The 27,623-nt window shown below is 49.2% G+C and overlaps 1 protein-coding gene across 1 annotated transcript in view; it reads right to left on the bottom strand.

Annotated features, from left to right (window-relative positions):
* Nucleotides 1-3,828: 3,828 nt before the first annotated feature.
* Nucleotides 3,829-27,623, bottom strand: part of Atxn10 (ataxin 10) — a 138,356-nt gene continuing 114,561 nt past the window's right edge. Inside the window, exons 11-12 of the mRNA XM_047548333.1 lie at nucleotides 5,601-5,788; nucleotides 3,829-4,274 (exon numbers count right to left, since the gene is read on the bottom strand). Coding sequence (XP_047404289.1) covers nucleotides 4,272-4,274; nucleotides 5,601-5,788 — 191 coding nt within the window. The 3' untranslated portion in view covers nucleotides 3,829-4,271. The remainder of the gene's footprint in view (nucleotides 4,275-5,600; nucleotides 5,789-27,623) is intronic.

The following is a 27,623-nucleotide window of genomic DNA, read 5'->3' as shown; positions in this document are numbered from 1 at the left end:
CTCTCCCTGCCTCCCTGGCCGAGCATGTTCACTGACACAGCTTCACACCATGTGCGTGTGAAGCAGTAGCTCTAAACCATTTCCTGTGCTGACCTGTCTTTTGGGCTCGGCTTGTATGTGCAGTCAAAATCATCTCCACCTGGCTGTCAAAGAAGCACCCCAAACTTGATTTGCCCCAAATGGGATTGTAGGTTCTCCCTGCCGCAGCCAATTCAAGCCCGAGAACTGTTCTTTGCACCAAAGTTCCACCTCAGCAAAGATGAAATCTTCTGCCCAGTTCAACAAAATCTCAGGAGCTGGTCTTGCTCACCTCCCTCGCCTTCTACCTTCAATGAGCCTGGAGCAATTTCTGTGATTCGCCTCCAACATGCAGCAGGTCCACTGCCACCACGCGGTCCCGGCACCATTGTAGTGGCCCCTAAGTTATCCTCAGCTACACTAGTCCCCGCATCACAGCACGCTTGTTAGGTTCAAGTTAACCCGTGGCCTTGCAGACCTGTGTGTCTGAGCGCCTGCGTCTCACACCGCATGCCCTCTGGTCCCGGTTCTTGCTGCTCCCTGGCATGCCTGCTGGCCTCTGCTGAGGCGAGCCTGTGGCAGGAAAGACTGCCACGTTGCCAGCTTCATCTGCCCCTGCCTGCGTAGCAGGCGATGCTCTCGTGTCCATTCGTGTTGCAGCCTCTCGGTCAGCCTCGTCAGAGCGAGAGCTCCTGAGGGGAGGGACTCTGTCTGGTCCTCTGCTGTATCCCCAGGGTCTGGCACACTGCCTGGGGAGAAACTCGGGCTCGGAGTGGTGAAGTGATCTGCTTTCGGCCCCTGGGCTGGCACGGAGGTTCGAGTGCAGACCCTGCACTCCCCCCACACGCACTCTGCCAAGGCGGCACCCCAGGCACTTCTGCTACGTTTACATTTCATGCTTCTGGGAAAAGCAGCCATTTCCCCCTCACTCTTTTCCTTCCAATTAACCGTAGCAATCCGTCATTAAGCATTTACTACTGTGTGACCTTGGAGCTAATTTCTCTGTGACTCAACTTCTTCATCCATCTAATGGTGTCAATATTAGAACTAAGCACTTTACATATAATCATTTTTTTACCCTATACGGCTAAGGTCAGGTGGTCCCATCAGACTCATCTTCAGTGATGAAGAATCCACAGGCAGAGAGCTCACGGAATCCACCCAGGGCTGTGCAAGGGACAGAGCACGAACCCCCGCTTCAGAATTCACGTGTGTGGCCCGTGCTTTACAAAATGGTGATAAGCCCGTATCCATATTCTAACACAAAACCTGAGCTCTTCCTTACATGATGCAAAATAAGCATGACTTTACAATTCTGTGAGCAAACAAAGGATATATACATATTATGCTGTTTAAACAAAAATAAATGTTTCTTAATGTAAGGTTTTAAGTGAAAATAAAACAATTATCAAAAACCCTCCAAAGTGGCTGGGCACGATGGTGCACGCCTGTCCTCCCGGCAACCCAGCAAGACCGTCTCAAAATAAAACTGAAAGGGCCGGAGTCTAGCTCAGTGGTAGAGCACCCCTGGGTTCAGTCCCCAGTACCAAGAGACGGAAACCTTCAAAGTTATTTCTACAGACAGAAATGTCTGGTTGCTATGAGGAAAGCTGGTGAGGGGTTAACACCAGCCACAACCACCAAGCTTGCAGAAAGCATGTTGTTTGAAAGTTCATGTATATTGTAGATAGTACATATGGTTCATATCACAAAATGCTGCATAAAATTTGATTTAAAAATCCAAGTAAATACACCAAAATGTGTAAGGAAGAGGAAAACGCCTATTGGGTCATAGGGGAAAAACTCTGAATTCTGAAGGGAAGGTTTGAATTGCTTTCTGTGCACAGGCTGGGGTGGCTGAGGTGGTCAGAACCCTGGACAGCACTGTGAGGCTCCCAGATGCTGGCCTGAACAGCAAGGCTCTCTCCTCCACCCCTCGCCTCGGTCCTGTGGCCTCCCCTGTGAGCACTGTTCCTCTGTGTGCATAGTCAGACACACAGGGCACTGGGGACGGATGGAACTTGAAAGTTTTCCTCTGCTAAAGCATAGCATCTAAAAATTTTTTCATTCAAGGACGGAAATGAAAGGATAGTAAAAAGTCATTTCAGTAAAATAAAAGCCAGCTTGTTCTATCAGAGCAGCACATTAGTGACTTCAAAGATGGACAGACGTAAGATACACACATAAAACACCCACTTTTGATTTAAAACCTGCAAACTGGCAGCCCACCAACCACTTCAGTCATTCCTCTAGATCCCATTTTGCAAAAAAGAACCATGGTCAGACCCTGAAGTCGTGGAACAAAAAATACGCACCTTGATCTGGGCTTCTCAATAACCCAACAACCATGAGATGTACTCACAAGGACAAATTTTAACAGTACAGTGAAAACTGAGTTTGAAGTCTTGTCTGGTGTTACAAAATGACCATTCTGCTTCACTGCCCAGCAGAGGCCTTTCTAAAATGGAGCTGCCAAGGCTTTGTTGGTTTGCTCTTGAAAACAATATGGTCACAAAACTTGCTGTGACCATTCTGCTGCTTTACAAATTTCTGGGGCTGGCCTGCTTTCTTTGCTTCTAAGTGGCTGATTGAGGTGGGCTAATCCTCTAGAGTGAACAGGCAAGGCTCTCAGAGCCCTGGGCCCACTGTGGGGTGGAGGGGTGGGCTGCTGTGCTCCACAGTTCACTCCCCACGGGGATCAAAGAGCCCCAGGGCCTCAGCCTGTTGTCACTGTGAAAGCCCCACATTTCCTATTTAGAAAACACAGCCTCACAAGGCTCCTTTCATCTGCTTGTGTTTGTCATTGTGGGCATGTTTGTGTGCCTCCACTGGTGTGCACACGCCATTGAGAGAGGAGAAAGGAGAGTCTGGGCCGCTAGCTGAAAGGAAAAAGGGGCTCCTGCTGCTTTGCTCCCTGGCCAGCCTCCATGGAGAGAACTGGATTTTAACTCTTTGTGCCCCACAAGAGAATGACTTCTTTGTGTTTTTCAAAAGTGGCAATGGCTTCTTTGCAGATAAAACGTCACCACTGATAGAGGAAAAACCTTTCATAGTTTGTCCCAACTGCAGACACTGAGGTCCCTGCAGAGCTGCAGAGCATGTGAGTCAGCACATGGGAAAATCGTCACTGTGCCATCCATAGCTCCAGCTGCTGCTGCGAAGCAATCTACGTTTGGCACAAAGAAACCTGGAATGACTTTGTTTTGGAGCGATCAATGTTTCTATAAAGCTTTTGGTTGGGACTTTGTTGTTCTTATTTTGGGAGTTTCAACATGCGCTGTGCAAACTCTCTGGGTTTAGCTTAGTATCATGGCTGTTCAAGAAGGTCGAATGCTCAGTACTACAGCAAGCCCTCTGGGAGTGCGGGAGGTGACACTACGAGGGACAATACAGTGGGCGAAGGAGCTTATGCTCACTTATTCCAGTTCTACCTCCGACATGTGTATGGCGAGACAGACAGATAGATGTCATGTAAACTCTTGCTCCTCTGAACAAATGTGCAATCTACATGAAGCTGCGCCTAAAACCAAGCGGCACCTTTGCAAGACTGAAGGAGAGACAGCCCTGTCGTGCCAGCACTGCGCACTGTTCGGGCTGCACTAGCCTTCCTCCAGCATGCGGGCATAAGGGAGAGGTGAGCCTGACCCCAGGACGCTCTGGCACGAGAGGAGTTAAGCACCCTCACGTCCTCTGCTGACATTCCAAAGGACAAGCTCGGTGACAGCACAGTAGCTGAAACCAAGAGAGAGGGCTCTTGAATTAATTAACTGGAAATGAGTCCTGTCAGTGTTTGGAGAGGCAGAAGGGGTGAAAAGAGTCTGCTAGAATTAATCACAGTGAGAAAGTACTCTGACTGCCTGCCAGAGCGAGGAAGCCCAGGGAGAGGAGGAGGAGAGGAGTGAAGCCGCCTGCCATCTGAGGGTGCACGGAATCCAAGCAACGGCCCAGGCTCTGCCAAGGAAGGGTTGTGCCCTTGAGATTTATTATCTGCTACCACAGTACGCACAACGTGATACTTAAACGCACATTCTACCGGGGGACAGGGAGGCCAGACAGCTATGCTTGATGCAAAGGAACAGGGGGAAGTCGAGGAGTTTCATGGCGGCTGATGCCACTGAACTCTGCTACCGATAAGACCAGAGTTCCCGGGTTCACACTTACACATCTTCGAACACTTGCAATTTCACATACTGTTGAGGTGAAAATCCATGAAACAGATTCTGAAAATTCAGATGTTTGGATGAAGAGTTCATTCACTAAGGAAAAAGAAACACAATCAAAGATATAACAAGTCTATTTACAAGAATCAATAAAGGAAAAGCAGGCAGGGTCTGGACAAGGATCACGATTCACCCTGAGAAACATGCAGCAATGCATTCAGAATCCCACAAGGGGCTTCCTGTTCTTAACTGCAGAGGACATTAGCCATCCTTTAAAGAAAGCCTAATCTCTGCCAGAAACTTTCTTTAGAGATGTATAAATTTCTTTTTTTTTCACAGTTTATATTTTTTATTTAAGATATACTTTAGTTATCAAGCTTGGTTATTAATTTCAGAATTAATAACCAAGAAATTAAATGCATTAAAGGACTTTACTAAATATTATTCAATGTATTATTCAATGTAATTTACCATAGTATATTTATTCTCCTATTGGTAGACTTCAAACTATGGTTTTTATCTACTGTAAATAAAATGTTACTAAATGTTATCTTTGTGACCTATATTTTCATTTCTCTTCAGTAAAATGTCAGAGTGGAATTGATGGAACTCAGATTTGATGTCAACATTTAATTTCACAAACAAAAATAAAAAATGCCCTCTTGTTTTCCAAAATGTCGATACCATTTTATTCTCAGAAATACCATAGGGGATTTCCAGTTGCTCCACAATCTTGCCAACATGAGGTGTTGTTAACCTTTTGTATTTTGGTCAGTCTATTAGATGTGTAAGAGTATGTCACTAAGATTTTAATTTGAATTTCTCTGATGACTGGTTTCTTTCTTATTCTTTTTTTTAATTGTAAACAAATGGGATACGTGTTGTTTCTCTGTTTGTACATGGAGTCAAGGCATACCACTTGTGTAATCATACATTTACATAGGGTAATGTTGTTTGATTCATTCTGTTATTTTTTTTCCTTCCCCCACCCCTCCCACCCCTCTTTTCCCTCTATACAATCCTCCTTCCTCCATTCTTGCCACCCTCCTTAACCCTAACCCTAAACCTAACTCTAACCCTAACGCTAACCCCTCCTACCCCCCATTATATGTCCTCATCCGCTTATCAGTGAGATCATTTGTCCTTTAGTTTTTTGAGACTGGCTTATAGAGATGTATAAATTTCAATCTACTTTTTACATTTCTCTTCCAGAACAAATTTGAAATTTTAAACTTTTAAGAAAATACAACATAAAGACTGAACCAAAGGCATCTGTGGCTCTGTCCGGGGCTCTCTGGCTCCGTGTTAGAGGCCGCACTTCCCTGCCTCCCTCTTCATCAAGGACCTCGTGGTGCCAAGGTCTTGGGGCACAGGAACAGCCTCTGTGACTGTGCAGAGGGCAGCTCACACATGGACACTTACCGGTGGGGGGTTGTCACGAGTGGTCTTCAGAATCAGCTTCTCCCCCCTTTTCTCAACTTCGAAGCCCATCTTCTTCAGGAGGGACGCATCCGCCAGCCCTTGTTCCTCCATCTTTGCAATCAAATCTTGGTTCTGGCTGTTGTCCTCCGTGAGGTTTCGGATGGCGTACACCACCCACTGCGTCAGGACTGGAGTCGAGTGAAGGAGCCTGGTAACATCTTTGCTGTGGTGTAACTGCACACGCGAGATGGCGGGAGAGTGAAGAAGCACAAGTACCCTTCCGCCACGGGCACTGATGACTCTTCGGGAGCACGTGGCCAGGACACACCATTAGGACACGTGGCCAGGACACACGTCCCAAGTGGGGAAGATGAAGACAGAACAGGTGTGTGTGCAGAGTGCCCAGCAAGTGTGACTTCCAGGTGGCACCTGGAGGTGCCCCTCAGGGAGGGATGAGTGAGTGCAAGGCTCAGGGCCCGGGTGGGGGGTCACGGACACTGGAACACATGGGCCTCAGGCAGGCGCCCTTGTTGGTGGTTACGCTGAGTCGCTAGGTAAGAAGTCAGACCCCTACAGGCCACAGAGACGCCTGGTGAGAACCAGGCAGGAAACTGTCCTGTTTAAAGTAAGCCCAGTTACCAGTAGGAACTGGTTTGGAGGAGTGACTGTGGAATTTCCTTCCTTCCATGTTTTGGAGACTGGAAGCCCTCAGGGATTTGCCTGGTTTAGTTTAATACTCCTGCTCTCAAAGCAGGCAGCCCTCACTGCTAGTCTGTGACACGCAAAACGTCCTGCTTGGTGTCCTGCACACTGACTGAGGACCTCTGGGAAGTGTGGATGAAAGCACCACGTGGCTTGCCAAGGATCTGGCTGAGCTGCCAGGAGCTACACGGCCCTCAGGAGAGCCCTTGTCGGCTACCGCACAGCTGTCTAACGGATCAGATGCGAGCGCCTCTAGGGACCTGTCTTCAGTGGTTGGCAGCAGGGACACATAAGACTGCCAACGGGCTTGCCCCAGTGGGCTATACCCTGGTCCAAAGGGAATGATAAAGAGCCCGGGGTGGAATCACAGTTTTTCCAAAGAAAGAGGCCTTCCTGCTGATCAGAGGGGGCATTGGGAAAACGAGTCCTTCCCAGTAGGTCACTAGGCATGTCCACTGAGGCTCCTCTAAAGACGGGCACATCTGTGCCTCCAAAAGGTATGGGCCCCTACAGCCGAGGAGCTGGGCCTCCCAGTCCGGACAGAGGAGAAACAGGGCCTCAGCAGCATAAAGCTGGCAGCTCTTTCTATAGCATTTGAGGGAAAAACAAATCGAACTCTTTTCTCTCTGGTTCAATAATTTCATAGAAAATAGTAAAACCTGAACTGATCCTTTGCAGTCAAACCAGTGAAATGTCAAAAGCAGAGGCAGTTGTAGGTTCTGTATATCTGTTTTAAAAGGTTGATTCAGTCTAGTCCCTGTGATCCAACCCAAGTTGGTCTGCAACCCTGAAGAGCCCTGTCTGCCACTAGGTCTGTTCCCTGGATCACAGAGCTTTCCCTGGCTGCCTCTCCTGGCTCCTCCAAACAGGCTGAGCTCATGCATCTGAAGGCCTTGGGGTCTGGACACAGAGCCTGCTGCAAAGAAGAGGCCCAACCAATGATTGCTGAGTGCATGACCTGATGGCCATTGAAGGTTCATCACTGAAACCACTTGTGGGCACAAATGACTGACCTTCTCCAGATGGGACAGGATAGGGGCTGCTGGTGCCCAGCGGATGCTGATCCCATACTTAGTCACCACTCTGGTAGAATAGGAAATGTTCTCAACTGGCCATTTGTCTGTTATCCTTCATAATAAAGCCCAGGTCATTTACAAGGCTGTTTTTTTTTTTTTTTTTTTTTTTTTTTTCCTGGAGACAGAATCTATATAAACATTTAAATGCATATGTCTTAAATTTGAATTTTCTCCTTTTTTCTGCAATCACCAAATCTCAACTTCATGCTAGTATAGAAAATAAAAATAAAGCTCTAAGGTGTCAGATACTTGCAACATGTGAATGAACTTCTGAGCAAATCATCTGCTGTAACTACCTGTCCACTCGGGACAACACCATACTACACACACTGGTTTCCTCGCTTCCTGTAGAAAAAGGGGTGTATTTAGGTAAGAAAATGCATAAGACCAAAGGGTTTGGTTTCATGTGTGTAAGTCAAACTGTAAATGACAAACAAAACACTTTCTTCTTTCTGAAACTTCCTGGTTCTTCACAAATTGAAAGTAGGCAAGGGAACCTCCCTGGATGCCCGGGAGCTGCAGACACTGGCTGGCTGGCTGGGTAGTGGAGGAACGACACCAGCAGGGTCACTGCCAGTGACGGAGACAGAGGGTGCCGCACATCACCAACCCACCTCACCGCGGGGCAGGCAGGCCCCCGCCGCGTCACCATGCAGGGCTCGCCTGCTTCCCCTGCCTGCCAGCGGGGCTGAGCGCCCCTCCTCCTGGAAGCTTCCCTCGGCGCCCCAGCGCTCTGCCACACCAGCTGGGTTAGCAGCTCCTGCCGTGGGTTCCAGAGCTGCCACGCTGTGCTGAGAGCTCCTAGGAGCCACACCTGACTCCTTCCTGTAGCCCTGGCACAAAGTGCCAAGTTCAATCTGCGTCTGTCGAGATCATGTGAGCTATGACGACATGCGGGCACTTCTGTCTGCTCTCATGCCTGTGAGCCCTCGTGACAAGACTGCTGTCCTGTTCGCCTGCCCTCCTCCGCCCAGCATGGTGTCAGGAAGCGCACACTGCAGTGCCAAAGGCAGCTGCCCCCTGGATCTCAGGCGTTCCGAAGCCGGGCTCTGGAGGACCGAGCTCAGAGGAAAGCCAATGCCACCGAGGCAAGGAAGCCACCTGCATCAACGCAAAGCCAAGACGACCCACCCCAGAATTCCCCTGTGAGGCACTCTGTGAAACACCTGTTAGCAGGTATCTGTCCTCAATCCATCCCTAAAATGTTGGGCAATTTCTGCAGAAGACATGGATACGATGCCTACTCTCTACATAAGGGAAAAGGGGCACAGAAGAATGTGACGAGGGCCGCAGGTCACAGCTGGGTCTTCAGGGCACCCAGACCTCACAGAAGCAGCGCTGAGGCCGGGAGAAAGGCGCCCTCCCAGACTCTTCCAACACGAGGAGTGAGGGCCACGAGACGTCCGGAGCAGCTCCTCAGGACCTCGATTCCAGAGCTGAGGAACTGCAGCAGGCCAGCTCTGGCCACTGCAGGCCACAACGACCTCTTCCGGTTGCCAGTGCTGCCCACCTTCTTTCCTAAGGAGGACTTCACTTGGTCAGAGTCCTGGGTGGCACCTACTCTCCCAGGCAGCAGGTAAAAACCGTGGCTCCCAGTGAGCATGGCCAGTTGGGGGCCTTCCACCTGCAGAGCACGCAGCCCAAGGGTTCTGTGGAACATTCGGGCACTACTGTTCAGGGCTTCAGACCTAATAAGCACAAAATCAATGTTTGTGTTGTTCCTTTCAGAAAATTTAAAAAAAGGTTTGTATAAGGTCTTATTTCTTTTTAATGTAAATCCATTCTTAAACTGATACATAAAAACAGAAATCACATGGAACTATAGGAACCATGTGAGGTTTTTTGATTTTTTTTTTTTTTTTTTGGTACGTGTAGATGGACAGAATACCTTTATTTTATTAATTTTTACGTGGTGCTGAGGATGGAACCCAGTGCCTCAGACGTGCTGGGCAAGTGCTCTCCCACTGAGCTACAGCCCCAGCCCCACATGAGGTTTTGAGACACGAACACCGTGTAATATTTAAACCTACCTCCTCAAAATCTTGTCTTTCTCCATGGTGAAAGTGTTCAGCTGCCTCTCTGCCAGCTCTTTATAAGACGTGCCACACACCACGGGTACCTGCAGTCGCCCTATTGGCCACTGCACACAGACTTCTTGCTCTAGCTAACTACAACTTCGTACCCATTGATCAAAAAATAAAAATAAAATTTAAAAATTCTTTTGTAAAATTTGAGTTGAAAAGAAAGTAAAACAGCCCTGGGGTGTGAGACTGTGTGACTGTGTGTCCGAAAGGAGGGAGCCTGGGCAGCCAGCAGAGCCAGACTGCCTTAAGTGCCACGAGGAGATTAAAGAAAGTCCCAGTTAATATTCACACGGCCCTCTTGTTCCCTCTCTAAAGAGACAGAGAGCAAGAAAAAAGTGAGGGGAAAATTAAACATCTTCTGAGTCACTGATCCCACCAACACTTAAAGTGTGCCATTGTGTGCCTGGCTCTGGAGAGGGTTTTGAGCGTCTCCATAGCTACTACAAACAGAGGGCCTGAGCCTGTCTGTCGCACAACTGCCTCGAGAGCTGCACCCAGCACTGGAGGGAAGGCTCGCTGGGCTGCATGCCGAGGGCGCCTGGGTCATAGGGACCAAGGTGGCAATGAGCACCGTGAAGCTGCTGACTGGGAGTGGAGGGAGGAGTGAGAACACCTGCACTGAGGTGGTGACACTCTCAGACCCCTGCACCTGTGCCTGTGCCTGGCACCTGTTAGGTGATGGGGCATTAAGTGGGCAGAGAAACGCAGGCTGAGAAATGACCCTCTACGAGGAGAGGTTCCTGACCAGCATGGAGCCGACTAGCAGATTTACATGCCAGACTCAATTTTAAAGTAGTCAGGGTGAGTTAATAGGCTGAAAGCTCCCAATGCCTGAGGAGAAGCCTTCATCTAACCACAGGCAACTTATGGTTGCTAGAAAAACTAACGCTCCTTGAAGTCTTGGAGTTAGCAGAGCAGAGCACAGGCCCAGGACTCTCCAGGACGCGCTGAGGAATGGGCGGCATGCTGGCTGCAAACTGAAATTAGTTCTCTGTATTTCAGTTAGTTTCTCATATTTTTGTGAGTGGAAAAATCAAAAGAACAATACTAATGAAAGTTGTTTTGAGGTTCACAAATAGAGCTAGAGGACCAAGGAACACTCATCTGCATAATCTGCCTAAGGGCAGAGTAGCCTTGGAGACAGGGGGATCACAGGGCAAAGGTACCTAGGACATGGCCTGCCACAGGGCCTAGACCCCAAAGCATTTGTTGAATGAATAAATAAATGCACCATTGAGAGTACTAGGGTTGAAAAAACACATTATTTGACTGAAAACAATTTAAATATGTTAAAAAATTTAAACTGACTTTTCAGGACATATATGTACTTTATATAATGTCTATAATAAATATATATTATATATATATATTGATTTTTGCTTCTAATACATGTTTTAAAACCATTTCTAGACAACAAACCCAGGAAGGCAAGGGATGTCTGTGGTGTCTAACTTCCCAGGGCCCACCATGGGGCAGGAGCCAGGTGTGAGGGTCCTCGCAGAGCTGGTCTGTGAGAACCCCACGCGGGCCCACCTCATTAGGCCTTTACCACCCAGCCATTTGTGAAAGGTTTTTTAAGACAGGGTGAATGATGGACACCTCTGACACATGCCAACAGCCATCTGTTCAGGCTACAGCAAAATCGTGGGCATGTTTTTGAGGATGCAGTAGTTCAGTTTTAAAATGGTTCTGAATGTGCCTTACGTTAGCAACACCAAGTACACCCATTTCCACCATCTGCGGGGCGCCAGCAGAGCAAGGCAGGGCGCCCACCTGCGAAGGCCCCACCCGCAGGCAAGCCCAGGCCACTCAGGCTCCTCCCGAGGTGCTGCTGCTGGGGGTGGGGGGCTGTCAGCAGGTGGGGATCAGACAGGACAGAGGTACTGTCCCCAGGTCGGGCCCCTGTAGCCCGGGGTTTCTGTGCTTACTCAGGAGAGGTTGGACGTCCGCTTCCTCCTTGACCACAGCTTTTGTTTTCAACTCTCACGTCACAGGGTTCAGGGACACTCTCTTCCCATTCAGAGAATTAAAGAGAAAGCTTCCCAGTGTATATCCCCCAGGGCTCTGAGCATGATGCCAGAAGGCGTGTCCCACGACCACTTAAACCACCTCTGGCTCCCGCTTCCATCTGGGCTTTGCATCTTGGCCCGAGGGAACATATGCTTCAGGGTCTCTGTGTGGCGCCCTGTGCACTGTCCATGGTTTGTAGGCTGTCCTGACCCAAAGTTTGACAAACCAAGGCTGCGCCTGCCAACTCACTTTGTGGAGTTACCTGCTCACTGCCAGAGCGGAAACTGGTAAAAACTACCAGTAGAGGAGGCAGGGAAGCAGACAATGCTGGATTGTAAATCACAGGTCACGACATAAAGAAGAGAGATGAGTACTTGTGCTTAACACATGCCACAAGGAGGACGTGGGTTTCATCTTACTGAGGGAAACAGTCAGCCCAGGAACGCCGCTGCTCCCAGGCGAGAGCAAGCCTCTGGGAAGTGGGATGAAGACCCAGTGGAGCGCTGCAGGCTTCCTGGACCACAGCACCGCCACACGGGAGGACTGCTTTCTGTGCACCACCCAGGTGGCAGGCCAGGCCCACTGTGCTCAGTGGGCACAACTGACGCTCCCCAAAGGGACTCTGCCAGGAGACTAGACGCTTGCCATGTGTGTGTGCTAGGCCAGCACTCCAGCCCTGAGCTGCCGCCCTGCCCTAGACGCCCCCATGTCGGGGGCCTCTTCCCTGAAGTCCAAACGTCTCTCCACTTCCTGGGCAGCATCACTGGGGCAGGGGGAAGAACCACGCCACCTCCATCCTCTGCCCATTCTGTCCTATCAATACAGGTGCACAGGGCCCAGCACCCAGGAAGACAGCAAGGCCAGGGCCACACAGCTGGCCATGAAGTCACAGGAAGATGACATTCCCCACTCGGGCCAGACAGTCATCACTTGCACATCCCCCTCCGATGATGCTGCTGCGGCCGGGCGAGGGCCACACTGGCAGGTACCTCGCATTTGCAGGGTTTGGTGGAGAGGGACACTATGGCACTGAAACTAATTTTGAGTATGACATGTCTGGAATCATTTTACCAGCCACTTCAAAGCAGGCGTGGGTGAAGCAGTCACAGCCTGGCACTGGGATCGCACTACAGGTTTCAGGGTCAAAAAAGCCAACACCACTTCTAACTCAACCCACACCAAAGGGCTGTGAGGCCACAAATGGTTCCATTTGTATTTGGGGCAGCACTCCAATGTCACTTCTGTGACTCTATAGGGGCCCCTCACACAGCACATTTAGCAAAGTGCCTGGCATGTGTGACTCACGGCCAGTGAGACGGCTCTGGAGTCCACCTGCGGGCACCCCTCCCTCCTGTGCACTCCCTGCTGCTGGGAACCCCATCTTATCTGCCGCTGCAGCTGTTGGCACTCACAGGAGCCCCTGGGGCCTGACTGGGTCTGATGGTACAGGGTGGCTCCCTCAGCTCCTCTGCCAGATATGGGCTGTGAGATGCCATTTAATAAATGCACATGGCTTCTGTTTGCTTGGGGGACATTCTGGGAGACAGCTAGCTTCCAGAGAAAACAAGCATGCCCAGTGTCTCCAGTCAGATCCAGATCCTCTCAGCAGGGCAGGGCTGAGAGAGGAACTTAATGAGCTAGAGGACCGGGCAGAAACCTGGGAAACACAAGGCCCTGCCCACCTGATAAAGACGGTGTTTGCAAAAAGCCTGGAACTCTGAAAACAAGGAGCCACCAGACAACACAGGTTCAACTGAACCACTGTTCAGGGCACAGGGCCCTCTGGGTGCAAGCAAAGCTTCACAGAGCACCCCCTATGTGTGCTGAGACTGAAAGGGATTCTCAGCTCATTCCTTGAAAACCCAACAGGAAACCCAGTATCAGGACCAACTGCGGCAGCGATCCTCCCCAGGATGCCATGTCAGCAGCCATCCTATGTGCCCACGGAAGGCACTCAGCCCTCACAAGACCCTGAGTACCCTCGTTCTGCAGAGGAGAGCTTCTCCAGGGCCAGCCAACAGGCAGTGGTGCAGTCAGGCCTGGGCACGGGCAGTCTGCCCCAGCACCACCCTCCTCGCTGTCCGGCCACACGGCCCATGAGGCCACGTGAGCCCCCTGGAGGGGCACAGCAGTCCTTCCTCCTCTCACTGAGGCAGTGAACTCTGAAGACCTGCCTGCAAATCAAGGAAAGGAATGGCAGGATGTGTGAGGCCTCCCTTCCTCTCCAAAGAACTCCCAGGAAACACGCTGCAGACAGCACTGAGTGACTACCTCTGCAAATACCTTTGCAACTAGCTAATAAAACCACAGCTCAAACTGAAATGAAAAATTGAAGTAGAAAAACCAAGTGATCCCAGTTAAATTATAGAAGATTAGAGTTGGTCTAGCACTAATGACATTTTGGAATTAATGAAGTATAGCCAAGGGTCAAAAACAGTGCGGAGCTACCGAGGATTAAATGAAGAACACCAACAATGTGGAGCTTCTGGCAGATTTCAGAACAGACAAGACGTGGCAGGCAGCAACGAGCCAGCTTTTGTCCTGCACAGCCAGGTGCCTGGCACTTCCTGTCCTTGGGGATGTTACTAGTTCCTGGGCTGGTCTGCTGCATGGGTCACCATGGCCAAGCTGCCTCACCTCTGTTCTGGCGCCCACCAGTGGCCCCAGGAAGTCACAGTCCTGAGAAGGGTGGCCACGGTATGCACAGGCAGAGGTGTGCAGAGGTGTGCAGAAGTGTGCCTGTCCCCCTGCCCTGTGAGTGAGGCAGACAGAGGGCAGTGTGGCGGCTTTCTTTCAGGCCATCTGCTTCCACTTCTATTAGGAAGGGAAGACTCGAGAGGTATGCAGCCTGACTTCCTTCCACACGCGGAGACTTCGGAGTCTAGATTATTCTCTCCAGGGGAAGAATCCATTTTAAAGTCACGGCAACCTGCACCAGAAACATATAATAGGCAAATAAATCCAAATTTAATTGGAAATAAAAGCCAATTAACACTTTATACTATTTCAAAGTCATGCTGGTTGTGGTGATGACGTTGTTCTAAAAGCCTTCCTTGATATATCTTTCTTTTAAATTTTCTAAAATACAGCACAGTTTGCTTTTGACAGTAAATTTATCCAGCTTGAACATACTTTTCCTCTCCTCTGAACAATAATGCCTCTTGGTCTTTACCCTAAAGTCAGAGCAAGGGATTTACCTATACACAGAACTTAACCAGGTCTGCGCGAGGCTCAGGGTGAAGCGCTTACCTTGCGCATGTCACGTCCTGGCTCCACCCCAGCACCAAACACAGACACACACACTGTTCATGGCACGTGCGGATGTCTCTCGAGAATGTAACCACGACCCAGTCACTCATTTAACAAACACAAAGGCTTCCTGCTCAAGTGTGGAGCCCAGTCAACATGACCCTCAAGGTACCGCCCTCGAGGAATTCACACTTCAGGGCAGAAGCAGAGGGTAAACCAACAAGCACACCAGGGGGACAGGCTGAAGAGTGCCTGCAGGACCATGCAGGGTGGGAGCTGTCAGGAAGGTCTCTGGGGAACTGCGTCCAGAGGAGCAGCAGCCATGGAGCAGGTGAGGAGGGAGGTGCGGGCAGAGGAGCCTGAGGAGGAAGCCTGGGGGCCGAGGTGAGAGGAGGCAGAGGGGGCCTGCCAGGTCTTCTGGGGACCATCCGGACACTGACACCAGCATGACCCTGACAGAGTGGGTATGTGAGAGGCCAGGGTGGAGCAGGGAGCAGAGCAACCGCAGCAGCAGGAAGGCTGTGCGGCAGGGCCCTCTGCTCCACCCGGACCCCACCATTCCCAAGCTGCTCCATGCTGGTCATCTGTGCAACCTTGCACAGGCAGCTTCTCCGCTTGGAAGCATGGCCAGGTCACACGTCAGAATGATGTGAGGAGACATGTCCCATGCGGTGGGCTGGACTTGGAGCACAAGCTCTGGGCAGGCTTCCGAGCACCAGAAGCCTGCACTGGTCCAGGACTTCACGCCTCACCTCGGTGTCCTCATTCATAAAAGGAGAGAGAGACAAAACAGTCATGGGCTACAGTGACTGACAGCCTCGGAAACAGAGCAAGTTCTTGGACTGTGGGGACAGCAGAGTTGAGGTCCAAATGATACCGCTATTCTTGCTGCCAACCACCTAGTCGTCTTGGCAACTACAGAACTGAGGGTAAAAGCACTACTCCACACGATGGTCAGCAAGATTGATAAATGCAATCACAATGCCTGGCAGGACAATAAATACCAGCAGCTACTGTTAAATAAAGAAAACTGGTGGGTTCTGTTTATCCACCCCGAAGAGGTTATCGGAAATCTGCTTATGCACAGACCCTGACAAGGTTCTGAGACACAAGGTTCTGAGGTGCAGCTGCTGCTACCTCTCTTCCAAAGTCATACTGTGCTAAAGTACACACTGAACGCGCCATCGTGACCGTTTCCAGCTACACAGCAAGGACGCCAATCATCCACGTGCCGTGCATACGCATGATGTTTTGCATCTGGCAAAGTGGAGCTCTCTGCCCACCAAGCAGCAAGTCCCCTCTCCCTGTACCCCGACTCCACCCAGCACCAGCCTTCGCTGGGCCTCCCTGATCTGACTGACTCATTCCACTGAGCAAGTACTGGGGGTGCAGGTCCCGATGCATGGCGGCCTGCAGCAGGGCTCCCTTCCTCCTCAAGGCTGGCAACACCCTCCTGGATGGGTGGCCTCCATCCCCTCGTGCCACTGGACTGCCTCCACCTTCTAGTTCTTCTGAATAATGGTGCTATGAATACAGGCATGGCTTTCTATTCTCTGGGGCAGGTACCTTGAGGCAGACCTGCTGGATCGTATGGCAATTCTATTTTTGACTTTCTGAGGAACTCTCACACTGTTTTCCACAGTAGCTGGACATTCATTGCCATCAGCAGTTCAAAGGCGTTCCATTTTTTTCTACATCCTTTCCCAAAAAATCTTTTTTCAGTAACTGCCATGCTAATAGCTATGGGGTGGTTTCTAATTGTAGTTTTGATGTTTATTCCCAAATGATTAGTGAGGCTGAGCATCTACCTCTTTGTGGGCTTAGTGGTCATCTGTGTATCATCTTTAAGGAAGTGTCTATTCAAGTTCTTTGCCTATTTGGGAATCACATTTTCTGTTGCTGCTGTTAAGTTTTAGCAATTCTTCTATATTCTGGATGTTACTCCCTTATCTGACACGATTTGCAAACATTTTCTCCTACTCCTTACCTATGTACTCTGATGGTAGTGTCTTTTGATGCAGAAAGCTTTAAATTTCCATACAGTCCAATTATCTTTTTGTTACCTGTGTCTCTGGTGTCAAAACCAAGAAAACATTGCCAAATCGAATGCTGTGAAGTTTTGGCTCTGTTCTCTTCTGAGCTGTATGTTAGGTCTTACATTTAGGTCTTTGACCTACTTTGAACTAATTTTTGTATATGAGGTCAGATAAGGATTCAATTTCATTCTTTTGTATATGGTATTCAGTTTCCCCACCATGATCTGCTGAAAAGGTTGTTTTCCCAAAGCAATGGGTCTTGGAACCCTTGGTCAAACCATTTGCCCATACATGAAATTATTTCTGGGCTCTATATTCTACTCCATGGGTCTGTCTTTAAGCTGCTACTGTGTTGAGTACTATAGCTTTGTGCTGTGCTGTAAAATGAGAAATGTGTATTCCAGCTTTGATTTTCTTATATATTCTTTGGCTGATGTCCCTTGGATTTCAAATGAATCTCAGGATGAGCTTTTTCTATTTCTGTAAAAAAAAAATAGGATATTGACATGAATTGTAGTGAATCTGGATTCCTTTTGGAGGTATTGATACCTTGACAATCTTAAGATTTCCAACCCATGAACACGGATGTGCCTCCATTTATTTATGTCCAGATTCAGTTCTTTTGAGTTTATTTTTAAATGTATCTTTTCTCATATATATATGTGTATATATTTAGTTATTTAGTTGTGGAGGGACACAACACTTTCTTCATTTTTGTGTGGTGCTGAGGATCAAACCCAGTGCCTCACACGTGCTAGGCAAGCGCGCACCACTGAGCCCCAGCCCAGTCCTAGTACTGGCGTTTTCATTGTGCAAGTCTTTCACCTCCCTGGCTTAAACTAATTCCTAAGTGTTTCATTACTTTTGAAGCTATTATAATTTCCTTTTCAGATTGCTCATCAGTACAGAGAGACACCCTGAATTTTGTATTGACTTTGCCAACTTCATTCATGAGTTCTAACAGTATTCATAAATCCTACACAGAAGATCGTATAATCTGTGAACAGAAACAAGTATGCTTCTTCCTTTCTAAGTTGGATGCCTTTTCTTCCTTTTCCTTGCCTAAGAGCTTTGGCTAGAACTTCGAGTACTGTGCTGAACAGAAATGGAGAGTGGGCCTCCTTGTCTTATTCCAGTCTCTTGCCACCGAGTTTGAGGCTCGCTCTGGGATTTCCCACCCATTTTCATTATGCTGAGGTTGCTATACGGTATTCCTAGTTTGTTCATGGGTTTCTTTTTTTAATCATGAAAGGGTACTAAATTCTGTTAAATGCTTTTTTCTGCATCAATAGAAATAATCATGTAAAATTTCCCCTTTATTCTGTTAACATGGTATATTATGGGTTTTATTATGCTGAACCATTCTTGCCCCCACAGGAATGAACCTGTTGGTCACGATGGACAATCATGCTGTTGAATGCAGTTTGCTAAGGATCTCTGTTGATATTCATTAAGGGATACTGGCCTGCAGTTTACTTTTAGTGTACTATCATTAGCTTTCCTTCCTATTGGGGTACAGTTGACCTTATAGAATGAGTTAGAAAGTTTTCTCTCCTATTCAGTGTTATTAGAAAAGTTTGAGAAGGACGGGTATTAATTCTTTAAATGTTGGGTAGAATTCACCTGTGAGGTTTTTCCTCACTGGTAAGACTTTTTTATAATTTTAATTTTTTTTTTTATTTTATTCATTTATTTATGTGTGGTACTGAGAATCGAACCCAGTGCCTCACGTGTACTAGGCAAGCACTCTGCCCGAGCTGCAGCCCAGCCCCGACTGACAGACTTTTGACTACTGACTCAATCTCCTCACTGGACGTGAGACCTTCTCACCTCTCTGCACTTGGGTCTGGGTAGGACTCCACTCCAGAAGCCTGACCATCTCATCCAGGAGTTCCAATTTGTTGTGCTCACAGTTCTCTCAAAATCACTTTTATTTCTGTAGAATCAGTAGTAATGCTCCCATTTCATTTCTGATTTTAGTAATTTGAGTTCTTTTTTTCTTAGTCCATGTCACTTAAAGCTGATCAATTCAGTTGAGCTTTTAAAAGAACAAACTTTGTTTGGTTCATGATTTTTCTCTACTGTTTTTCTTTTTTTGGATTTAAATTTTTAGATTAAGTTTATATCTTACCTGTTTTATCTCTGTCCTAATCTTTATCTTCCCTCTGTTATCTCTGGGTTTAGTTTATTCTTTTCCTAGTTCCTAAGTTGTAAAGTTAGGCTATTGATTTTGAGATAGTTGCTGTTCTTTTAATGTAAATGTTTACAGCCATCAATTTCTCCCTTAGTTCCGCTTTTGCTGTGTTCTCTAAGCAGTCTGTATTTTCTAAATTCCCTGTGATTTTTTTCTGACCTATTTACTCAAAGTATATTATTTAATCTCCACAAACTTGAGAGTCTTGCAGTTTCATTCTGTTACTGATTTCTAACTTCATCCCATGTGTCTGAGGAGACAATGGCCTGTGGTCAGACATATGATCCAGGCTGGAAAACCTGGATCCAGGTACGCGGAGGAGCAGCGCAGTCCTCTGCTCCCTGCGTGCCTCTGTCTAGCTGTCCTATTCATTATCAAAAGTGGGGCCCCGAAGTCTCCAGCCACGACTTTTAACGCCATGTGTTCTTCCTTCAATGCTGCTGTGGTCTCGCACATTTTGGAAAGCTGTTAGGTCTGTAAACGTTCGTGCCTGTTTCAGTTCATGCTGGATGGAACCTGACGTGTGCAGCACGCCCTCCTGTGCCTTGTCACCTCCCCCCGCCCCCTGTGGTGCGCCTCACCCCTCCTCTCTCTGTAGTTACCGCCTGCTGCACTGGCACCATCTCTTTCCACCCATTTGGTTTGGGGATCCAGACGGAGTCTCCTGTGAAAGGTATGTAGCTGAGTGAGGCAAGTTTTATTTTTTTTTAAGTTATAGATGGACACAATACCTTTATTTTATTTACTCATTCTACGTGGTGCTGAGGATCTAACCCCGCACCTCACACAAGCGAGGCAGGCGCTCTTACCACTGAGCTGCGATTCCATCCCTGAGGCATCTTTTTATTTATCGTGTTCACCTCTGTCTTCTGATTGTCCCAGTACATTTTAAAGTAATTACTGATAAGAAAGAACTGATGCATGTCCCCTGGCTACTTCTTTTCTATACGACCTTCAGCTTTTTGACCCTTGCTTCCTGTATTACTAACTTCTATTGTACCTAGTTCATTTTGTATAGTGCCATGTTTAAGTACAGCCTTTTTATTTGAGGTTACCATGGGGATCGTATTAAACATTCTATGGTCATAACATTCTAATTTGAATTTATACCAGTTTAAATTCAATGACACACAATGACTGCTGCTTTACAGCTCTGTCCCCAACCCTTTTGGTTTATTTCCCCTTCAGCTGCTAATGTCACAAAATTATATTCTGATACATTGTGTGCTCCCAATATGTGCTAATATATTTAGTATTTCCTAATATACTAATAATTCTTTGAACTACATCAGTCCCTTAAATCTTGTGGAAAGCAAAGTGCGTAGTTATAACCCACCGCTACCCAAGGCGAGCGTTCAAACTCCCCACCTGCTTGCCTTTGTGGAGGTCTTTCTTCCCGTCCACAGCCCGAGTCCTGGCTGGTGAGCTCCCACTTCACCCTGTAGCAATCTGCTGAGCACTTCCTGCGGGGCAGGGCCACAAACTCCCTCAGCTTGTGTTCGGCTTAGTTTCTCTCTCACACTTGAAGACATCTGGAGAGTTCCAGCTCTTTTCTTTTAACACTCTGAGCACATCCGTCCTCTCACAGTCTTCTGGCCTTCCAAGTTCCTTCCTGATGAGCCACTCCTCTCTCTGGGCTCTTCAGATTCTCTGTCTTTTAACAGTCCGATCCCAGGTCTTCTCAGTACTCTTTGAGCTCATCTCCCATGGGGTTCACCGAGCTTCTTAGACATGCGCGTTCGGGGAAGTTCCCGGCCCCCGTTCCTGCGCCCTGCTCTGCTGGACGGGGTTGCACAGCCCCTCCCGCTGGCTCACTTTCCTTCAGTCTCTCCTGCGTCTCTTCCTTGACCTGGTAACTTCCACAGTCCGGTCTTCAAGTTCTCTGGTCCTTCTGCAAGCCAGCTTTGAGCCCCTCCAGGGGACGTGACCCAGCACTGCCCTCCAGCTCTGAGTGCCAGTGTCTCCACGGGCTTCCAGTTCTTGCTGGCATTTCGTTTTTTAATTTTGTTGTAGACGTGGTGCTGATGATGGAACCGCGAGCTTACGTGTACCAGGCAGGCACTCCGCCCTGCGCCTCGCCCCAACCCCGGCATTTTCTTCTGTTCAGTGTTTTCCCTTTCTCTGCGTGTCCCTTAGTTCTGTGAATACCTTTAGACACTTATTTTAAAGTTTCAGTCCAGCAGTTCTTCTGTCTTTTGGTTTATGTTTTTCTTTTGAATATGCTGTCTTTGACTTTCTTTGTACGTTTTGATTTTTTCTTGGTGTTGAAAACTGAACATTTGGATCTAATACTATGGTAACTGTGGAAACTCCCCAGTGTTCGTTGTGCTTACTGGGCTTTTTGATGCAACAGCTTTAGGCTGTCTCACTGGTGAAGATCAGCTCCAGGTGTCAATGAGAGAGTCTGCTGTTCTTTTGCCTTTTCCTAGAGATCCGTGGTCACTTTCTAATTAATTTCCCTGCACATGTAGTTGTTTTTGAATGTCCTACTCTTTAATGTCTGGGTCTCAAAAGGGGAAAAAGAAAAATTAAATAAGAGGAAGCACTGTTCCTTTAAGCCTCTGGAAGTCACCTCAGCCAGAGGGAGCAGGAGATTCAAGGGTCACAGCCTCTGCCTCTGTACTGAGCCTCCATGGCCCAGAGACTGAAGTCAGGCTTCAGAGCACAGATCCCAGGTGTGCAAGTGCCTTCCTGCTTCCCCATCTGGCTCCCATGAGCCTTTGCAAGACTCCAGGAGCATACACACCCAGCTGCGTGCCACAGAGCTGGGGGTAAGGAGCTGCTGAAACTGACCAAAGCACCCACACTTAACCATCCAAGCCTCTCCTGGCAGCTGCAAGTCTTCAGTCAAGGCCACAGCTCCACTGGTTTGGCTGAGCGACTAAGATGAGCGGAGGACCTGCGGGGCTCTGCTTTTCCTCCTGGGTGCTGTTCATGTCATCTTTTCCTTTAGAATTATTTGCAAACTGTACCTATATATTAACTTCACTTATCTATACCCACGTTTCAAAATAAGCACAAATAATCCTTTTAAAATTCAGGAGATGACCGAACTGGGACTTGGAAGCATGACAGGCGTTTGCCAAAGCAGCTCACAGATTCTCAAGTAGACAGCACCCGGCAATAGCTCCTGACACCAACACTCTATGCCCCAGAAGGGCGGTACCTTCCCAGCCCAGGGATCTGCCTTATCATACGGTTCCTTTCCTGCATCAGAAACGCAGCAGGAGGAAGCTGGGGACTTTCACAGTTACTGATTTTCTCAAAACCCATCAGGACTTCATGGTGCTTCCTAATTACACGCAGAAGACACCTCCACAGGAGCTGCAGAGGTTCCTGCCGGGCTCCAGGAGAGAAACGGCTGAGCACCTTTGATTCACATTGACTTTAATTTCTCCCCTAAACTGGGGGACATTTTGATTTTCTACAGGCTTTTCTAATCTTTAACCAGGAAGTGCAGTTCTTGATCAGAAACTGACAGGCACTGTTCCAGGAGCGGCTAGGGGAGTACGAGATCAGGCCAATTGCCAGAACTGAAGGCAGCACTCTTTTGCGGAAGCACGGGTGACGTATGTACTCCAGGAACTCGCCTGAGCGCAGGGCTGGGGCCCTGTCCCCACAGGTGTCCACCTCCCAGCCTGCCTCCTGGCAGCTGCCAACGCATGAGACTCTCGAAGCACAGGCCTGCTTCCAGCTGTGCTGTCACCGTGATGCACCCATGCCGTCATCCCAGCAGCTCCCACATCCTGCCACCACTGCTGCTGGGCCACAGGCTGACTTCTCAGAAGCCACACTGGCAATGCCTGCTGCCGTGGGGCCAAGAGTCTTCTGGTATTCAGACCCGGGAGTGGCCAGAGTTGAAAAGGAGAGCACATCGGAAGGTAGCTTCACTTTTGCATTTCAACCACCATCCAGTGAAGGGATGAGCCAAGGATCAGCAAGCCCCAGGCCAGGAGAGGCATGCCTGGCCCACCGGCCACACGCTGCACCTCTCGCAAGGTCATTAACTGCAGGCAGAGGCAGAGCTCTGGCTTCCCTTTGACTCCCTTGGGCTGCTTGTCAGAGGAGGTTCACTCCTGGGTGAGCCGGGTCCTTGTTCACTGTGCTGCCAACCCTCAGCACTGTCTGCTAGGTGGGGTTCAGTGGTCCACTTCTCTGACCAGACGGTGGCCAGGGTGGCATCTTCCTGAACTCAATGGCCCTGGGTGTGGTGCTCAGTCTTTGATTTGCTCACAAGGAAGCAGTGAGTGCCTGCTTATTAAGGCCCAGAGAGGTTCGGACCCGACAGTTCTTTCCTTTTTTAACATGTTGGTCCTAGAGCAATAACTGGAAGAGTACCACAGGGCTAACTAAGACCGAGGGCTTCCCAATAGAATCCCGAACAGAGACTGAGGAGCAGTGCCCAGTGGCTGGGAAGCGCCTGTCTTGAGCAGACCCATCAGGGCCAGGGTTCACTCAGGTCATTTTAGGCAAAAATTCTGACAGTGAGTCAGGGTTACCTGCCACGCAGTTTCCTTTGCCAAACTTCAGTCACCCAATCTTAAGAAATTGGTCATTCTGTGTGACAATGTCATTTAAGTATGGCGATTTTTAAAGTTATTTATTCATTTCCTAGACAGATCCACAAATCACTGCTGCTTATAAAGAAAGTCAATGCAAAAAGAAAAACTGGCCAATAACTATCTTGAAAAGAAAACAGATAAAGGGCTGGGGATGTAGCGCAGGGGCAGGGTGCTTGCCTTGCATGTGTGAAGCCTGGGGCAATTCAACAAAGTGTGTGTGTTGGGGGCGGGGGCCAGACACAGCTGTCCCAATTCTTTTTAGGCACAGCGAGTGGGCCAGGAACTCATGGCAGTGAGCAGGCTGCAGCTGCGCCCCTACCACCCGTACACCAGCTCCTCGGAAGGTCAGCCTCACCCTGGGGAACTGTAAAGCATCATGCTGGAACCACCTGGGGACAGGGCTGTGGTGTGTCAGCACTGAGTGGGTTCCTGGGAGTGGTAAGCAGGATGCTGGATGCTGAAGGGCGTTGTGTACGCAGGCTCACGAGTCGGTGTCTGAAGGAAGCTCCCGTGCCTGTGCCTTTTGGGCTACTTTAGGTTGCTACTTTCTGCCCTAATCCTGCAAGTCAGATATAAAATCACTAAAACACCCAGTCGAGAACCCTGCAAGCTCTCTCCACTGCATTGTGCTCCTTGAACTAACAACTAACACAGACACCATGTACAGGAGGGTCACTCTGCAAACACACTAAGAAAATGACTTTGAAAATAGCTTCTAAATTAAAAATACTTTCTTAGGGCAGTAAACTTACCACTGGAAGACAACAAGGTGAAATTATCTTGGAATGGACTTCCAATATGTTTTCTTTAAAATTTAGACTATGCAATTGTAGGAATGAAAGCAAGCAGGGGACGCATCCCATCAAAGATCAGAAGACAACATCAGCTCTGTCACTCAGTTACAGGGAAGGAGCAGATCCTTCAGAACATGAACTAAGGCAACAAACTGTGCCAGGTTGTTTTCAAATGAATTTCACAATGGCCCTTCAGACAATAACAGTAACTACTTAGACAATGAGCAATAAACATCAGAAAACAAGTGTCATCTCAAACCAGGTAGCCCAAGGATGCAGCTTCTGTGACGCTGTCACACATTTTGTGCACCGGGAGTCTGCCCAATCCTGCCCGGGGTGGGGACAGCAGGAGTGGGCAGCCGTCAGTCTCCCAGACCAAGCACACACCCACAGTCTGCTCCTGGTGTGGGGGAATCAGGTAGGAGTGCAGCCTGGTGCACGCTGACCCAGAGCCAGGAAGTGAGCCACCCAGGCCCAGCAGGATGACAGCAAAGGAGCCAGGGGCTGTGCAGGACCACAGAGGCCCGAGGTAACGCGTAACAAACACTGAATGGGCTGCCTTGGGTCACTGTGGAGGCCGTTTCAAAGCCATGCCGTTTCTGCACAGAGATGCAGGAAAAGCAGGCGTCCCACTGAAAGCTAAGGAGGCAGGAGGAGGAGGAGCGCAACCTGGAACACGGATTGGGTGGTCGGCCTTGTCTGAAGTTTGACCATTTGCCAAAACACCTGAACGAGGGTCGAGGGCCACTCTGTGAGAGCGCACAGCCCTCGGAGCGCCCTGGCCAGGACACCAGGAAGGCTGTGGGAAACGGCGTCCTTTCCTCCTGTGCGTCTGGGGCAGGGCCTGGGAGCCGAGGTGCAGCTCTGCAGGCAGGACGAAGCAGCGCACCTGCTTGCTGCCTTCCCACAGGGCGGCTTCCACCACCCCCGGACTTGCCTCCCAGGGGCCACTTGTTTGCTTTTGGGGGACAGAAAGATGTCACTTACACATTATCTCCCATCACAGGAGGTGAGGGAAAGAGAATCAACCTGTAGCATAAAAGAAATAAAAAACCCAGGGAAGCCACCAGAAAGCTTAGAGTTTTAAAGCACAGCAGTCCCAACAGGGTGTCTAATTGTAATTACCATCAGCTCAACACTGAACAAATTCACAGCTGCTTCCTACTAAGGACACTGGCATCAACAGAAGAGTCCTTCCCTCCAGAGGAGAAAGGACTAACTCCAAAGATTTCCTAAGACCACTGGCGGTGGCCCCATTAAGGACGGGCAAGTGCCTGGTATGCGTGGTTGTGGACGGCCCTCACAGACCACGCCAGACCCAGTCAGCAGTGCTGGCCTTCGGGATTGCTGTGTCTTGACAGCCTCTGCCTGGCAGACATGGCAGGCCCAGTCCCCAGCCAGGTGCCCATGAAGAAGTGCTCAGAATGAGCCACGTTTCTGTTTATTCTGAAATGCCTGACTTGCCGAGATGTGGCACTCTCATCCCGAATTTCACGAAGCTGGCTCCAAAACACACACAGGTCCCACATGGCGGGCATACTCAGCGGACGGGAGCAAACAGACACCAGGGAGAGTTTCCTGGGGGAAGATTGATCTTGCAGCTATTACATGTGATGTGCTCATGGTGTGGCCGGGCAACACAACAGAACCACAGAAGATCAAATGCAGGCACTCGATTCAATGAAGGGGATTGTGGAAAGATCCCAAGAAAAACACACACATGACTCAAATCTTACAGGCAGGAGGAAAAGGAAATGAGGGCGGTACTTGCTTTCTAAGAAGCTACCATCTCACAACTTAGATCAACCTTGATGATGCTCTAAAGTCACACCTGGGTTGTATTTTATTAAGTGGTTACTGTGAGCTAGATATTCAGTGGATTAATTCAAGACTCTGTGCAACACAGATGAGTATACACCTGCCTCTCAAGAAAGCAGACTGCAAAGCAGCACCATAAGCAGGTGGCTAAAGAACGCCGGCAGGTGCCAAGATGTCTGAACTACAACAGATGCTCCTGCAGGGAATCAGATGAGGCTGGGCTTGCACCTGGCCCCACACCGTGCACAGGGAGAGATGGGACCAGCTACTTCAATTCTGAGCTTTGGCTTCCTCACTTGTAACACAGGACCAATTATTCCCAAAAGAGTACTGTTATAAAAATGGTGAAGGTATGCAGATAAAGGCCTAGAATGGGATCCAGCACTCAGAAAGCACCCGATCGCTCAAGGAACTAAAACGGAATGAGCAGCAGCAGAGTGCACACACTGCCAGTGCACATCACGAGCCACGCCCCACACGTATACACGACCTGCACCCCAAAGGCACACGCTCCCTTCATTTGTGTTACTGTTTAGATGTGAGGTGCTCCCGAAAAGTTCCTGTGAGGGACAATGAAACGACGTTCAGAGATGATCAGACTGTCAGACTGTGACCTGGTCGGTGGACTGATGGACGGGTGTGGATTCCCTGGGCGGTAACTGTAGGCAGGCGGGTGTGGCTGGAGGAGGTGGGTCACTGGGGTGCTCCTGGGATTGTATTTTGCCCCTGGCACCTACCTCTCCCTTCTTCCAGGCTGTCAAGAGCTAGGCAGCCTTCCTCTGCCACTCCCTTCCGCCACGAGGGACAGCCTAAGAACATCTGCTCCCTGTGGCAGCCCTGTGCTGACTCCTGACACTACAGAGGACTCTGCCTATCCCACTACCGACAGGAAGCACCTGGGCTGACTCCACTTTGGGGCTCTTAGGAATACGAAGATACGAAGATTCTCACGCAGGTCTTCTAAGGGATGTAAGTATTTCCCTTGGGGATACACCTAGGAGCACCAATGGCTGGCTCATGGGGCAGAGCTAGGTTTAGTGTTAGCAGATGCTCCCAAAGCCTTCCAAAGCCATATCTCCACTCACCTCCCACCAGCAACACCTGAGTTCCGGCTGCTGCACGGGCCTGATATCACCTGGCACTCCTGTGAAGAGCTCTCCCTAGGCATTCTGGTGGCTCTGGGGGCTCCCTGCTATGGACTACGTGTGTACTTCCATGGTGGCTGGTGACGGCCAGCTCCTGTGTACTCACTGACACAGGTTCCTTCTGTGAAGTGGCTTGCAGGTCTTTTGTCCATTTAAAAAAACTGAGCTGTTCACCTTTTCGTGGCTGTTTGGTAGGAGAGTCCTTGCTTTCCAGGTAAGTGATCTGTGTCTGGTTGAGGAGATCCTTCTCTCCCCAGGATCATAACCATGTCGTCCCGTGATCCCTTCTCCAAGCTACGCTGACTTACCATTCACACTGAAGTCTGTGACTCATCTTGAATGAATGGTTCTGA

This window comes from Sciurus carolinensis, chromosome 4 (genome assembly GCF_902686445.1).
Source record: "Sciurus carolinensis chromosome 4, mSciCar1.2, whole genome shotgun sequence".
NCBI classification, from domain to species: domain Eukaryota; kingdom Metazoa; phylum Chordata; class Mammalia; order Rodentia; family Sciuridae; genus Sciurus; species Sciurus carolinensis.
The sequence above is the reverse complement of the archived record's forward strand: the minus strand, read 5'-3'. Positions and strand labels throughout refer to the sequence as shown.